Source organism: Pelodiscus sinensis, chromosome 2 (genome assembly GCF_052426305.1).
Source record: "Pelodiscus sinensis isolate ZL-2025 chromosome 2, ASM5242630v1, whole genome shotgun sequence".
In the NCBI taxonomy this organism is placed as follows: Eukaryota; Metazoa; Chordata; order Testudines; family Trionychidae; genus Pelodiscus; species Pelodiscus sinensis.
Genome location: NC_143053.1, coordinates 23,624,185 through 23,640,414, shown reverse-complemented (window position 1 = coordinate 23,640,414; position 16,230 = coordinate 23,624,185). Strand labels below are relative to the sequence as shown.

At 40.8% G+C, this 16,230-nt stretch overlaps 1 protein-coding gene and 1 long non-coding RNA gene across 6 annotated transcripts in view; both read left to right on the top strand.

Moving 5' to 3' along the window:
- COL14A1 (collagen type XIV alpha 1 chain) overlaps positions 1–16,230 on the top strand; it is a 187,387-nt gene that overhangs the window by 30,783 nt on the left and 140,374 nt on the right. For 4 of the 5 annotated variants that reach the window (XM_006137507.5, XM_014580806.4, XM_014580807.4 and 1 more), the window contains exon 6: positions 1,071–1,166. The exons of the other annotated variant lie outside the window; for it this stretch is intronic. In XM_006137507.5, coding sequence (XP_006137569.3) covers positions 1,071–1,166 — 96 coding nt within the window. The remainder of the gene's footprint in view (positions 1–1,070; positions 1,167–16,230) is intronic. 5 annotated transcript variants of the gene reach the window in all.
- Positions 1,173–14,416, top strand: LOC142826952 (uncharacterized). Its single transcript, XR_012901242.2, has 2 exons — positions 1,173–3,303; positions 14,164–14,416. It is a non-coding gene; the product is annotated as an uncharacterized LOC142826952 (long non-coding RNA).

The window sequence follows — 16,230 nt, the reverse complement described above, 5'->3', positions numbered from 1 at the left end:
AAGCTATTCTAGGTGGCATATTAGATCATTAACATCCACGCAACTGTCACATTGGCTAACACCAATTAATTTCCTACAACAATTCTCAGAGGTTTTGTTATAGAGAAACTACACTCTGCATAGTTAACTGTATTCACATGGTCTTTATACATGGTATTGTCAGAATAATTCTGGGTGGGAAAAATAGAGTGGTGTGAAGGTCATAGTGTAGGAGCATAAGCTTTCGTGGGCAAAGACCCACTTGTCAGATGCATCTGACGAAGTGGGTCTTTGCCCACGAAAGCTTATGCTCCCACACTTCAGTTAGTCTATAAGGTGCCACAGGACTCCTCGCCGCTTTTGCAGATTCAGACTAACACGGCTACTCTTCTGATACGTGAAGATCATAATGATTCCTCTGGCCTTTAATGCAATGTTGGGAATTACTAAACAGACTGAATTCTGTCTGAGGTGGATGGGGAAATAGTGTAAGGAGCCTCCATATTCACTCCTCATTTGGCTAGTGCATGCTAGGGCTAGGCATAATTGGAGTCTCTGCTATGGACATGCCCTATTCCATTGGGAGTATGTGGTGCCCTCGAGGGCAGGGAGGAGGTGGTGGCCTAAGGCATGGGGTTTAAGCTGCACCTTTATGGAGGGATATAGCAGTTGGCATGTATTCACCATCTTCCATGGACTGGAGAGGAATTCTATCCTGACCCATTCTCACTCTCCAGTCAGCCTTACCAATTTTCTGGGCTAGTGAAGCAGGAGGTTTGCATGCTCATGTGATTCAAGTGGATAGATTTTCTATCTCCAAAGGCCCCTCAACTTAGGTCCTAATACTGATGTGTGTGTGCTGGGACTCTCCTAAGTAAGGGGTCACACTTGTCAAACCCTATAGTGATGGTGGAATGTAGACAAATACCCACCAAGAACATGATTGAGATTAGAAAACAAACAATCCAGTTGCCAATTGCTGCCTCAGCAAATTCTACAAATGTTGCATGAAGATTTGGGTGTGGGGGGAGGAATATGATACATTTAACTAAACATTTCCCAGTCTGATATCTTTCCTCTTATCATTGTAGTAAAAGATCTAGAAAGGAAGAAGGAAACATCAAGTAAATCCAAGGTCAAGGGTAAAGAAGGTACAAATGGGAGTAAACCACATCCATCTACAGAAGGTCAGATTGTCAAAAAAATATGATTTTGTGATGTCATAATAATAACTAGTTAAATATGTGTCTGCCATTACATTGACCCTCTTCTTCATTACAGATAAGTGACTTTTTCCACTTGTTTTCCAAGATAATTATCTTGCATTGATGGCAATTATAACTATTAAATAAGTAAAAGTCAACTTTCTTCACACTGAATTTGATTATTTACAATAAAAAGTTTTCTTTACTTTGCTGTTCTATTTTTCAGCTTTAAACGGGGTTTTAAAATATGAAAAATAAGTGAAAGTATTCTTTTGAACCCGCATGAAACAGAATGTCTTGCCTAATTTCTGCCCTTCCTTTCATTATAGTATAAAACATAGTATTAAACATATTCCTTTCATACTTGGCGCAGATATGAAATTGACATAGTGTATTACATTTCATGCATAAGACAGACCCTGTACATAAAAATCAGGTAGTTATGCAAACACTTGCAAAGGGCTTGTGTAGTTACACACATTATATTTCAGATGTTTTAATTTTGTGTGTGTGTGAGAGAGAGCAAGAGAAATTCTTTACAGATTAACAAAAAGTAATTTAGCAGACTAAGAGGGTAATGTGACTGCTAGTCAACAGAAACATTTCCAGCCTATATAGCCATACAAGAAAATCCATTCTGCATTGAACATATAACATAATATCCTGATGGTTCTAAATTCTTTTTTAAAAAACCCCTCCTTTCTTAAGGCAATTATTTCCACCAGCAGTTATCTGTGACATGCAGAACAAGCAGGGGCAAGAAGAGCTTGATATGACCTCAAATAATCTTTCTGCACTAAATAGACAGTTTCATGACTCCCAGCTTTCCAGTTCCATTTTATTCTGTATCCTGGTAATGCAAGATCAGTGTTATTGGTTCAAAGCTCACTGAAGTCACTCAGAATCTTTCCATTGATTTCAGAGGGCTTTACATTATACCCTGTATGTTTGTCCTGTAATTATTTAACACTGTATAAATTAATACACTTTGCTTTTGTTTATACCAAAGTGCCACTAAGTCTTCGCATTCAGTACAGCATGTAAAGAAGCTTACTGGAAAGTAGTTCACTAGCATGTATTGTAATGTAAACTGGCTCTGCTGATGTAATATGAATGGTAGTGATCTGACCTGTCTTCGGGAGAATGCTTGAAATGAGAGTGTTAGGGAAGGAAAATGCACTTGTTTAGAGTAGGGATGAGTAACCTTTTTTGAGTTGGGGTTCACGGGAAGATGGCGAGGGGGCTGGAGTGCCAGCGCAGGCTCCCCAATGGTGGGGGAGGTTCTAAGCTTTGGGGGCCAGATCCAGGCAACTCAGGTGCTGCATCCGGCCCCGGGCCTTAGGTTCCTGACCCCTGGTTTAGAGGTTTAAGAAGTGAAAAAGCCCAGGGAGAAAAAGCTCAGCTTTTAATAACATTTGAAGAAAGTATTGAATTGCCTCAGAGAGAGAAGGTGCTTGAGCCAGATTTCAGTAGAGACCTTTCAGGGAGACAAGAAGTAGAGGCAGAAATTATCCTATCTGCAAAGCATGGAGAAACAGAGAAAGTTGTGGTCTGTTGCACACCCTGTCCCAAGAGAGTGGTTCACAGGGGGCTGAGGACACCGCTCTTACCATTCCCCGCCTGTTGATGACCCCAAGTCAGCCCGTTACTGCAGGACAATGCAGTCTTTTCATCCTCCGCCATGTGGCCAGTAGCAGCTAGTGTAGGTATTTTGCTGTTCTAACTTCCACCTCTAGTATATGTGGCCAGATCCTGTGTCAGTGGAGTATTAGGTGTAGTGGAGCCCCATGGTACACTTCTCCTGTCATGTCCCCTTCACTCCTTTATACTAGAGATAGGGTGGGCAGGTGGTACGGGAAGGAACTAAGCTGTCTCTGACAGTTTTAACTGGCACAATATTCCGGAACTTGGGCTCTAGGCCATGTCTGAATGCCTACACAGCATTGTAACCCCACAGCCTTGGAAACTTAAGTCAACAGACATGGGCCAGCCCCTATGTTGTTTTATTGCAGTATAGACATACCTAGAGATTCCTATTTCAGAAAGAAGAATCCTCTAGTGCAAACCTGTGACTAGTTTTGAACTTGGTGGAGCAGAGAATCCAACCCAGCATCTTAAGGTAAAGCTGTTAATGAACAACAATAATTTTTTTTAAAAAAATTGACTATTGGCACTGTGAGAGACAGCAGAGTATGTGACAGGTACCTTATGCTGTTAAAATCTGTTAGAAAATGTTCTTAACTTACTTATGGAGTTTTCAAACCAAGGACAAAAGCAAATTAATCCCTGAATTTTATGTTTGAAAATACTTACATAATAGGATTGCTCTAGGAGTGCACATTTAAATACAGGAAAACTCACACAGACTTCACAGGGTCAGCACCACACCCATGATTCTGCATTCCTGATTTATTGAGATGTTTTTTGACTCCAGGAGGCACTGTCCCTGGGTAAGGGGTGTAAGTCTTAGCTCTTTCATGCAGGCACCCAGAACAATTATCCACTCGAATTGTTCCAGAAAGAAGAACAAGAAGCCCTGAACTATTACACTCACTGGTTTCCATCAGTTTTTAGATGGCTGAATCTTAGCAGTTGGGCAATAATTCCCACATCTGTTTCAGTAATCCAGATTAAAACTCTTCAGCACAGGTAGACTTTCCCCCTCCTATCCAGAGAAATATTTTCAAATGTATCTGGTACCCTCACCTCACTGCCTCTCCCCGGGACAGTCCCATCCCAGATTTATCACTAATGTATATCCACTACTATAAACATATCAGAACTTAATTTTAAAATGCAATGTTCACTCACTCACTCACTCACTCACTCACTCACTCACTCACTCACTATTTTGGTTTCCACAAAACTTCTCAAATTTTCTTGGATAGCCACTTGCAAGTCTCTGATCATCCAGTTTTTGGTCAGATTTAAACCCAATTAACTGCTTCACACTCAAATTAATGTGTCAGGTTCCCTTTCTCTATTTCCACATAAGTGAACAAAATCTTCTTTCAATCCATTTATCTTCTAGCAATTGTACCTGCTCAGTTCTCCAGTCACTACATACACAAAGTTCTTTTCTGCTCAAGAAAGAGGAATAATACATTCTGGCTACATCTAAACTACATCCCTTTTTCGGAAAAGGGATGTAAATTAGATGTATCCCAATTGCTAATGAAGCGGGGATTTAAATCTCCTGTGCTTCATTAGCATAAAAATGGGTGCTGCTTTTTTCGGCACGGAGCTTTGTTGGAGAAAAGCGCCAGTCTAGATGCTGATCTTTCGAAAAATAAAGCCTTTTTCAAAAGATCCCTTATCCCTCATGAATTTTTCGCACTTCATAATGGCGGCCGCGCGTTCTTTCAAAAGAGGGCTTTTTGAAAGTGAAACCACTGTCTAGACGTGGTTCTTTTGAAAATCCCTCCCCCTTTTTCGAAAGTTCCTGTACTCCTATTTTTTGGCGACTTCACTTTGAAAAGCCTTTTTTTGAAAGAACGCGCGGCCGCCATTATGCAAATGAACATAGATGTCTGTGAACTAGCCGCATTGGTCCACCTCTTCCCCGCCCCACACACCAGGAGAAACCCCGATTTGCACCTTTTTCTCTGACTGTACCATCAGGGTTGAGGATGTGGACATGCCGATCTGTATTGTAGAGGACGCAGCCTACCGTCAGCTCCCCTGCCGAATGAAGCCCTACACTAGATACCTGGACCAAAGCAAGGGATGCTCCAATGCCAGGCTCAACAGGGCTCAGATTGTTGTTAGGGTGCCTTTGGGCATCTGAAAGGGTAGATTCCGTTGCCACCTCACCAGCCTGGACCTAGGCAAGCAGAACATCCCCCAGGTGGTGGCAGCCTGTTGTGTCCTTCACAATATTTGTGAAAGCAAAGGGGGATACGTTCCTGCCAGGGTGGAGGCAGAGGCTGACCCTATTGGCAGGGCCTTTGAACAGCCGCATACGGCTGCTGTCCGGCAAGCTCATCAGGTGGCTGTGTGTATCTGTGAGGCTCTGAGGGACAGTTTTACACAAGGACCCCAGTGACACTCTCCTCTGGGCCTTCCCACAAGGGGCCTATGCATTTCCCCTCTGTGCTGTTCCTCCCTTCCCCTGCCCTTCCTTCCTCTCCCTTTCCAGCACAGACAATAAATTACACTTTGGCTACGTCTACACTGGCATGATTTTCCGAAAATGCTTTTAACGGAAAAGTTTTCTGTTAAAAGCATTTTCGGAAAAGCACGTCTAGATTGGCAGGATGCTTTTCCGCAAAAGCACTTTTTGCGGAAAAGCGTCTGTGGCCAATCTAGACGCGGTTTTCCGCAAAAAAGCCCTGATCGCCATTTTCGTGATCGGGGCTTTTTTGCGGAAAACATTACTGTGCTATTTACACTGGCCCTCTTGCGCAAATGATTTGCGCAAGAGGGCTTTTGCCCGAACAGGAGCAGCACAGTATTTCCGCAAGAACACTGATGATCTTTCATGAGATCGTCAGTGTTCTTGTGGAAATTCAAATGGCCAGTGTAGATAGCTGGCAAGTTTGTCCGCAAAATCACATGATTTTGCGGAAAAACTTGCCAGTCTAGACACAGCCTTTTTGTTTTGGAACAAGAAACTCTATTTTTTTAATTGGGGTAAATGTAATTGGGAAGGGACTGGGGAAAGAAACTGGGAGAGGAGAGGAAGGAGTTGGAAAGTGGAGTATGGGAGAGGAGAGGAACAGGGCTGGGAGTGGCACCTGCATAGGGTGGTAGACACATCCTAAGGTGCCACAGAACTCCTAGTTGTTTTTTTGCAGATACAGACTTACATGACTCCCCCTCTGATACTTGTCATAAATATCGTAGTTGACTGAGCACTAGCAAGAGATCATGTGCATGTGGCAAATGACTTACATTATGTACTAGTACAGCCTCTACTACACAAATATCATAGATGAACACAGTTGCCAGAGGAAAGGAGATTTCAGTCAAGAGCGCACAGTAAATTTTCTCTTTATATATATATTTACTTTATAACATTAATTCTGAATTATATTAACACCCGAATGGCTCTGTGCCACAACCTGACATCATATGTCAAAGAGCAACTTGTGAATATCTTCATATTATAGTCTGGGATGGGATGTTTCCAGTCCTCTTCACTTTAATTCATACTTCAATCTAGCACTAGAGCTATAAATAAATACATAGGATGCTCTTCATGTGCACTTCTGCAGAGAGGAAGAGCAGTCCAGTGATTAGAGCACTAGTCTGTGATTTGGGATTGCAGAGGTCAAATCTCTTCGATGCCACAGTCTTCCTATGTGACCTTGGGCAGGTCATTTAGTCCATCACATTCCCCATCCGTACAATGAGGATAATAGCTTTTGCCTAATTCATAAAGGCATTGTGATGATAAATACATTATAGATTGTGAGCTGCTCAGATAGTAGTGGAGGCCACATAATCATCTTAGATAGATTTACATAGCTGTACAAAGAAGTGTCTCCAAAGCAAAGCAATAAAGCAGTTAATCTATATTGAACATGGGCTATACGCAGTGGTCCCCAACCTTTTGAGGCTGCCGGGTGCCTGGGAGCGGGGCCACTCACGCGCTGGCCACCCGGGGGTGGGGCTGTGCAAGCGCTCAGGGGTAGGGCCGCGCATATTCCCCGGGGGCAGGGCCACCCATATGCTGCGTGACCGCTGCTGGCACCACCCATGCGCCGCACTGCCGGGCCGTCACCGCTCCTGTGCCGCACGCCTAGGGATGGGGCTGCCCATATGCCACACGCCTGGGGCTGGCGCCACTCCTGTGCCGTGTGCCTGGGGCGGAGACGCCCATATGCTGCACACCCAGGGCCAAACAGCCCATGTGCCACATGCCTGGGGCTGGCACCACTCCTGTGCTGCATGCCCAGGGGCAGGGATGCCCATATGCCGCACACCCAGGAGCTGGCAGCGCTCATGCACCATGTACCTGGGGCTAGTGCTGCTCCTGTGCTGCGTGCCCAGGGGCTGGCACAGCCCCTGCGCCGTGCACCTGAGGGTGGAGCTGCTCATACGCTGCGCGCCTAGGAGCCGGCCCTGATCACTAGGCGGGAGCACAGAAATGGTCTGGCGGGTGCCATGGCGCCCATGAGCACCATGTTGGGGACCACTGGTATAGTGTCAGTGACAGACAGAACTTTTGCTTTATATTTAAGCATATAAGACATTGTAATAGTAACAGCATGCAAAGTTTTATATGCTTTTTCAGAGCAAGCAGGCATTTTCATTTTCTGAGTTGAGGGCTTGATCCAACAGAAAATATCCATCATCTTCTGGTTGGTGAAAGATACTATGATGATGGGTGTTTTATAGCTCTAGATAAACCTGGTATGTTAGTTTGCTGTCAACGATAAAAAAACCACCTTTTTAAAAAAGCAGCCTCTATCAAATAGAGTTCTGGCAGTGGTCAGAAAGATGAGAACGCACATCTCTGGTGGTTCTTTAGACAGTAACATGTTTGTATATGTTCAGGACTTACTTGTGTAATTCTGCCATGCAACTGGGGCTGTTCAGTGCACAAGAGTTGTGACAGCTGGGCACAGCTGCAAGTGTGTGTGTATGGATGGGGGGGGGGGATTCAGAGGGATCAGAAGCCAACTGAAGTCTAGAACGATTGAACACAACTTTACCTAGGAGATGTGGTGCTGAGGGTTTGGGCAACCCTGTCTTCCTCTCATGGAGGTGGACCAATCTCCTGCCATTTAATTGTGAATATTCAGGATTAGGGGAGAGGGTCTTCTGCATTAACATCTAATTCTTGAGGGAATCTTCTTAATCCTTATCAGCCCCACCCCCAACTTTCATTTTGTTTCTGTGTGATAGGGATATTTTGGAGGCTAGCACCTCCATTAATATCATCCTTCACCAAATACCAGTCTGCAAGGGAAGGTCTTCACCTCCACATTAGGACCTCTGACCATGTAGGGTTCCAGTCCATTCTTTCCTTGTCACTCCTTCTCTTGAGCTCAGTTCTCTTAGCTGAAGATTGATATTCCATAACTGGAAGGGAACATTTTTGGATTGTTGCTGCAAGCCTAATCTGCTAGAGAAGATTTAATTTACTTTGGACTCTGAATTTACTTTCATTTATATTGTAGTGATGGCTCCATACTACAAGTGGATGAGTTCAGTGGGCACAGTTCTGCAGGGCTATGTCTAGACTGGTATGATTTTCCGGAAATGCTTTTAACGGAAAAGTTTTCCGTTAAAAGCATTTGTGGAAAAGAGCGTCTAGATTGGCACGGACGCTTTTCCGCAAAAGCACTTTTTGCGGAAAAGCGTCTGTGGCCAATCTAGACGTGCTTTTGCGCAAAAAAGCCCCGATCGCCATTTTCGCGATCAGGGCTTTTTTTGCGCAAAACAAATCTCAGCTGTCTACACTGGTCCTTTTGCGCAAAAGTTTTGTGCAAAAGGGACTTTTGCCCGAACGGGAGCAGCATAGTATTTCTGCAAAAAGCACTGATTTCTTACAGTAGGAAGTCAGTGCTTTTGCGGAAATTCAAGCAGCCAGTGTAGACAGCTGGCAAGTTTTTCTGGAAAAGCGGCTGATTTTCCGGAAAAACTGGCCAGTCTAGACATAGCCCAGATGTTTATGTGCAGGAATAACTTTGCCCATTGAAAATAATAGAGTTTTTGATATGCGTAACATTTTGGAGAATGATGACAGATAGCAGCATATGTCAAGACATTTGCAAGGTTGCTGTAGGTCAGCAGCTTCACAGGCAAATCTAACCTCAGCAGGTATCTTGCTTCAGTTCAGTTTATTTAGCTAATATAAGAAGCATATAAGGGAAAATTCATTTTTTCTGGAAAACTCATATTTGGAACTTTTGTTTTAAAATTAGATGTGTGATAGATATTAAAGATGGAAGATAGGGATGGTATCATTCTGGAAGGGTAATCAACTCTTACCTGTGAAATACCTCTCTTATCTCATCTATCCTGCTCCCCTAAGAACTTTCCAGTGCAATATCCCAATTTAGCTCAATACCTAGAGGGCAGACAGGTGCTGTCACACTGTGGCAGATGTTTCTGCTTTAAGAGCTTCATAATATTTAGTGTTTTAGTCTTCAAATAAGTAGTAATAAAGTGGAGTTGCAAGCAGTAATGATGTATCTATCTATGTCTACAGATAGTTGGAGAGAGATTTATAGTACATCAACATATTTCAGTGAGGGCAACTGTTTTTGGTTGGTTTTGTAAAAGCAAAAAAACTTCAGATGTTCAGATTTTATCTCTATCAAACACACTCTGCCTGTCAGCCTAATAACGATGTAATCTTTCTGTTAGGTGCTGTTTGCACCACTCACAGCTGCATTCAATATATAAGGGTTTCCCCTAATATTACAAAACCAAACTAACTTAAGCTCTCACCCAGGAATCTGGGAAAAGTAAATGCCTTTCAGGGTACCTTTAAAAGGTAATACTTCCATACTTGAAGGCACTGAGTCTGCATGTGACCAAAGAAAACTTGTAATAAGAGGAGAAGGAAACAGCATTAATTTGGAAAAACATTGCAACAATGACTCAAAAATATGCAAACAATAATTAAACATTTGCCCAGAGGTTTTTGAGCAGCAATTTTTTGCCTCAGTTTCCTTCCTTGGGGTGTGATTGTTCAACAGATGGATGTCCCTTTAACTCCATTTTCAACTCTGCTGTAGCCCACTCCTAGGTTGTTGTGTGAGGTCAGCAAAATCCCAGAGTCCAAGTGTGGTCAGGTGAATTCAGGAAGGTTAGTGACACTTTTTCTCTGTTACAGCTATTTTTAGTTGTGATGCTCTGCTCTGAGGTTTCACCACCTACTCTCGTCTTTAGTGTTCTTATGTGGTTCCCATCATTCTGCTCTCTGAGTGCCAATGTTTATTTAGGTGCCTGTGGATATAAAAGTGCCTCTCTTTAGATACCCAAACTTGCAAATTTTGTCCATAGTGACTTGTAGACACCACATGGAAAGCCAACCACTGACTGAACTAAGAGTAAAGCTCAGAAATTTAGGTGCTCAATGCATCGTGATGAGAATCTCCTTTCTTCTGGCAACTGTGTTCATCACTGGTATTCATATACTGAAGTGATGCTGTCCAGTCCCTGCATTATGCTGGAAAACAACCATTTGTGCTAACACTCGATAGCAGATCACCATGTAAATTATGCTTTTACAAACTCTACATTTTTATATTTTTCAATGCCCTTACAAAATGTAACTAAAGATGAGTCAAACCATGCACCAAGTCAACATACAGATTCCTGTAGTCTCCATAGTGTTGGCTGACTTAATGACTTAATCACACTGGTAAACTTGAACTCTCTCTTATATTAAATGCCACACTAAAGATATTCAGATATAGGACCTGTCACTTTCTCTGCCGTATTATAAAAGCTACCCTTATGGAAAAGTCCTGTTGGAATCACTGAAATTCTGTAGAAATTACTTTCTAAATCTATAGCATTAATAGAGAATAGTGCTCTTTCTGTAAGTTTTAGTTAACCATCCCACAGAATTCCATAGGAGGATTATGTTTCTCTGTTCAATTGTATAGATTGGTTCAACAATCATTTTGTATTCAATTCTACAGAATTTTTCCATAAAGGTCTACTCTTAAAAATCTAATTTAAATAGGCTTGTATATGAGAATTATTACTTGGTTTTAAACCACCACAAAAGACCCTAAGTAAAGGATAGTTATAAGCAATATCGGACTGAGGAAGTGTCTAGTGAAGTACTTCAGGGTATGTCTACTCTACCCCCCAGTTCGAACTAGGGGGGGTAATGTAGTCATATGGAGTTGCAAATGAAGCCCGGGATTTGAATTTCCTGGGCTTCATTTGCATAAAGCCGGCCGGCGCCATTTTTAAATGCCGGCTAGGTCGGACCCCGTGCCGCGCGGCTACACACGGCACGGACTAGCTAGTTCGGATGTAGGCATAAAGATTGCCAGATCAGTCTCATGGTATCTTTCAGTCAGGATCTCAAAGTACTTTGCAAACACCAATGCCCTGGTCTACACGAGGGAGTTATTTTGAAATAACTCCCCTTATTTTGAAATAAGAAGTGTAGTGTCCACATTACCAAAACCATTATTTTGAAATAACGGGCTGGTTATTTTGAAATCTGTATTTCTGCTTTTCTTGTGGAATAAGCTTATTTTGAAATAATTATTTTGGGAGTTATTATTTCAAATTTAGTAATTTCAAAATAATTTCCTAGTGTAGAATATACCCAGTGTGAGCTACCTAATGCCTTATTTTCAGAAGTATTGCAGATCCACTGCCCTATTGACTTCAGCATCTTGCCAGATCAAGCAGAACTGGTGAAATCCTGGCCACATTGAAGTAAATAGCAAAACTCTCTGTGACTTCAGTGAAGTTAACCTGTCACTCAAAGTTTGTTACATTGGATATGCAAAATTAATAATTCTGAAAATATGGCTACATATATTATACATGCTTATATTAACAATATCTATCTAATTATATACAATAAATCATATAATGTGATCTAGGGACTTACAATGTGCTGTACTGTTATTTAAAAACCATTTTCTTCTAATGAATTATATGCTGACATGATTCTTTCAACACAGTCCTCCACTTGAGTTCCACTGAAAAATTGATAGCACAATATGGTCCATATCTCTTCTTACTTAATTACATAGCAACCTTGTTTTATTTGATAGCACTTTATAGACTAACAAAACATATAGATGTTATCATGAGCTTTCGTGGGCACCATGATACCATTTACATGTTTTGTTAGACTATAAAGTGCTACCAGACCAGTTTTTGTTTTTTAAGTTTACCCTGTACAGACTAACTTGGCTACCCCCTGAAGCTTCTTGTTTTATTTGGAATGTTTAAAATGGTTTATTTGGATATCTGTGAGTAATTTTTTGAAACAGGTCTGAAAACACGTGACACTCAACACTTTTGAATGATAATTGAATGGCATGTCTAATTCCCTTCAGAGCACAATTAAGATGTGTCTTTTAAATTGTAACATATTTGTTGCACTGAAATTATGAATAAATGCGTCCATATATATAAGCTTGTCGTCAAGTATGTTGAAAGTTGTTTGTTAATCCTCAGAACAGCTGTTTCATTTAAAATATCAATACATTCAAATGCAAGAGTGAAAAGAAATAGAATTGTCACTGTAATCTGTAAGGGCATTTGTACACAGCACATCTACATGTCTATGCCAATTGCGTATCGTAAGTCAAAATAGCTTATTTTGGCTTTTGGCGCTGTCTACACAGCAGGAAGTCCAAGGAAGAGCACCCTTCCTCTGACTTACCTTACTCCTCGTAAAATGAGGGTTACAGGAGTCGGAATGAGAAGTCCTCCCACTTGACATTATTTCAGTATTATGTTGAAATAACAGCTTGTAGTGTAGACGCGGACTATGTTATTTTGGAATAACGCCAGTTATTCCGAAATAACACTGCTGTATAGACGTCCTCTTGAGTTTCTCAAATTTCATGCACTTCACAAAGGGAATATTAAATGGCTAAAAGGACTAAAATTCAACCAGAAAACATTATTTTATCCCATCTCTCAAATTAAATATACATTCAGTAATTCTTATTAGGATTCAAGTAAGAATCCTAAATAGTTTGTAAACTAACTAAATCTTTGATTGCTTTGAAACTACACTTAGCTGGCTTTGTAGGCTGGTTTCAAAGGATGGTTAAAAAGAATTGCTGGCAACCTGCCACCGATCTGAAGAGTTATCATCAAATCCAGTTACTCAAGTTTCTAGGTTTCTTGTTATAACTTTTATTAAAAATTCGGAGTCTAGCAATATCCCTGATTGTCTTTGGTTTGAATACTAAGACGCTGTATTTATGTTTGGATATACTTTTGAAAACAAAACCAAGTGCCCTTGCAGTTTGTATGACTGCTTCTTGAACTAAAGGAGTTTTCTGGGACAGAGATAGGTGCATGGGGGAGAGCTGGCCTTATTTTCACCTGTGGATCTGGGATGAGCTTGCTAGGCTTGTCTTACAACCTAACAATGCTCTAACATTTGAGTTCTTCACATTTAAGCAATGTTTAGATTTGGTTCAATAAAGGGTCATCCGTGTTTTGTACATCTGGTTGATCCTTGCCTTGACATATGGTCTGTATTAGACTCTGATCTCAATGCAAAAATATTACCATCACAGTGCTATAATAATAATGCCAGAATAATATTTCCTAGATATAGATACGATGGCCATCTAAAATAAAAGACTGTACTGTGCTGGACTGACTTCCACATTCCATCCTTGCTCTATTCCCACCGTACATTTAATTCATATCTGTCATCAAATTTCTTTCCATTTGTACTTTGTTACACTGTGAACTAAGGTATCTTGGTTTTTCCATTCACATTGTACACTCACTGCTATCTGCTTAAACTCTCCTCCTCTTCCTGATACATTAGTCTATTTTCCCACTGTGACAGGGAATAAGAAAGGAAATGATATAGTGCAAGCTCAGAACAAGTTATAACCCTTCACTTCTCCTAGCAGAAAAAGAACTGGGTATCCTTGAAAATCAGAGCAAAGTGTCAAGTCACAAGGGTGTAAAATATCACATGTAATTCTACAAAATACATTCAAAACTGTATGCAAATTAGAATGTTCTTTCTGAGGCTCAGCTATGACCATGTGCAACCCCTTCCTTTCTCTATCCCTCTATGCATGGAGATCCAGAAAATATCGATCTTGTCACCCACAATGGTTCAAAGGTCATGAACCCCCCCCCCAATCATGAGTTTGACTTAAAATCATGGGATTTTTTTAAAGAAAGACTAAATCTTGTGTTTTGGTCAGAGGAAAGAATAAATGTATTTGATCTCACTGTCTCTTTCACAATAACACTGTAAGCTAGGATGATGTTGAGTTTGTATTCCTGTTAAAATGTAAAGACTTCTTTTAATATTTCACTATTGTTTATTCCATTTTAGGGAAGTTCCTACAATTTCTGTTAAATTCAACTGGAGAAAACATAAACAAATAGCGGGTATAAAGAAGTAACAAAAGCTAAATGTTTTATGCAGAAAAAATTCCCACAAGTGCATCCCAGCTATGAAGAGTGAACTATATTTTCACATTCTGTGACATTTCAGTACAATCCTGGATCAAATCACAAATGATTATTTTGATACAGCTATTTACCCTGGTCTGATTATATGGAAATAAAATATTGAAAAAAATGTTTTTCTTTTCTTTATGCTTTTGCTTCTGTAAATTAATTTTCTTAGTTCAATTAATCGCTTTTTTGGAAAGTAATATCTACAGGATTGAAAAGACCTTATTCAAAAACTTGGTCATGCATGAGAAGTGAGAAATAGATTGATTCTGAAACCGTTATTATCATGTTTTTTAAAGTGGGAGAAGGACTATAGCCATATAAATCCTATTATCTTAATTGTGTTGTATGGATAAATCTCCATGAATCACACTGTCACATCACATCTGTGCTGCAGTGTAACCATTTGAATGCAAACTTGGTTTGAGTAGCATTTTATTTTCCTGTTGAAACTAATAGAACATCTCATGGAGGAAGGTCCCATTCAATATAAGAATGGTAGAACTGAACCCCATTTTCGTGAGAAAGCAAGGAATGCAAATTGATCAACAGGAAGCATAAATGGGCAAATATACATATGTTTAGGCCAGGCTGTGGAAGATATCAGCTACAGTTAAATAATAAAATGTCAAATCTTAATCCCACTGAAGTTGACAGAAACTTTGCCATTGATTTCAATGGCAGAAGGATAGGAACTTTGAAGTTATCTTCCAGTTTATGTTCACTTTTTCCAGTATGACCACATTCTAGATATTTACTGTTTTTCTAGTGTTTATACACTAAAATATGTCACCAACTCAAATACTGTTGTCTAGTACTGCAAAAATCTGAAATAAAGGGTTTGTTTTAGCTCATTCACATGTACATAACCCATTATATGCTGCTAATTGTATACAGTATAGGAAAAACACCCTCATCCTTACATAATACTTTTAGTGAATTAGTGTTAACTTTATGGAACATGCTTGCCAACCACTGTGATTATATCACATTTGAAACAAGGCTGCTAATTCTGTCCAGTTAAAAAAGTTGGTGACCCTGGCTGCTATTCTTAATCCTTCTGCACATCAGAATGTATTTATATTCAGGATAATCATGGTAGTGACATTAATGGTATGATGTTAGTGTTGTTTTAAGCTGCTGAACATATGGTATGTAATCACATTCAATGGTATATAGGCATTTGAGGGGCTAATATGTGCACCCCCTTTTCTCTCACTGAATGTCCTCTCTTGTTAACCCTTCATTTTAATAACCTTATCTTTTTATCAGCACTTGAACAATCTGTATTGTGCTTCACTCATACCACTTTCTGCACTACTCACGCTGATATCTGAAAAGCCTTTGTGACTTCAACTTCACCTTGTGGCTCCTGAGGAAACTGGTGATGCAAATCAGAGCATATTGTTCATCAGATCAAGTGAAACTCACCTTGCTGTCTACTTAGCCTCTCTCCCCAGTGCAAAGACACAGATTCCTTTATCATTGGCTATGTCTACACTTATGGGGGCATGTAGAGCACAGCTTGCAGCTGCTTGTGTACTGTCTGAAATGAAAAGCCCCAGCAGCGTCCTTTCTTCCTCCTCTGTGCCTGAGCCTATCCTTGCAATGGACCCTTTCCCAGTGGCAGGAAAAGGCTCTGGTAGCTAAATAAAGCAGTATACTTGTGAGATGCAATGCTTGAGCCTGGAGAGAGCAGCCTTAGGAATTCTCAAATTTCATTGCACCATCACAACCCCCTTCTGACAACAATTACTTTACAACCCCAGGACTGAATCTAAGCCTGCTGCCCCAAGTGGCTGGGAGGGACCAAAGTATGAGCCCCATCACCTGAGCAGGGGGACCAAACCCAAGGGCTTCATCCCCAAGAGGTGGACCTGCAACTTAAGAATGGCAGAAGGCTTTAGCTTTGGTCCCAAGTGGTTGGGCTCAGACTTTGGGC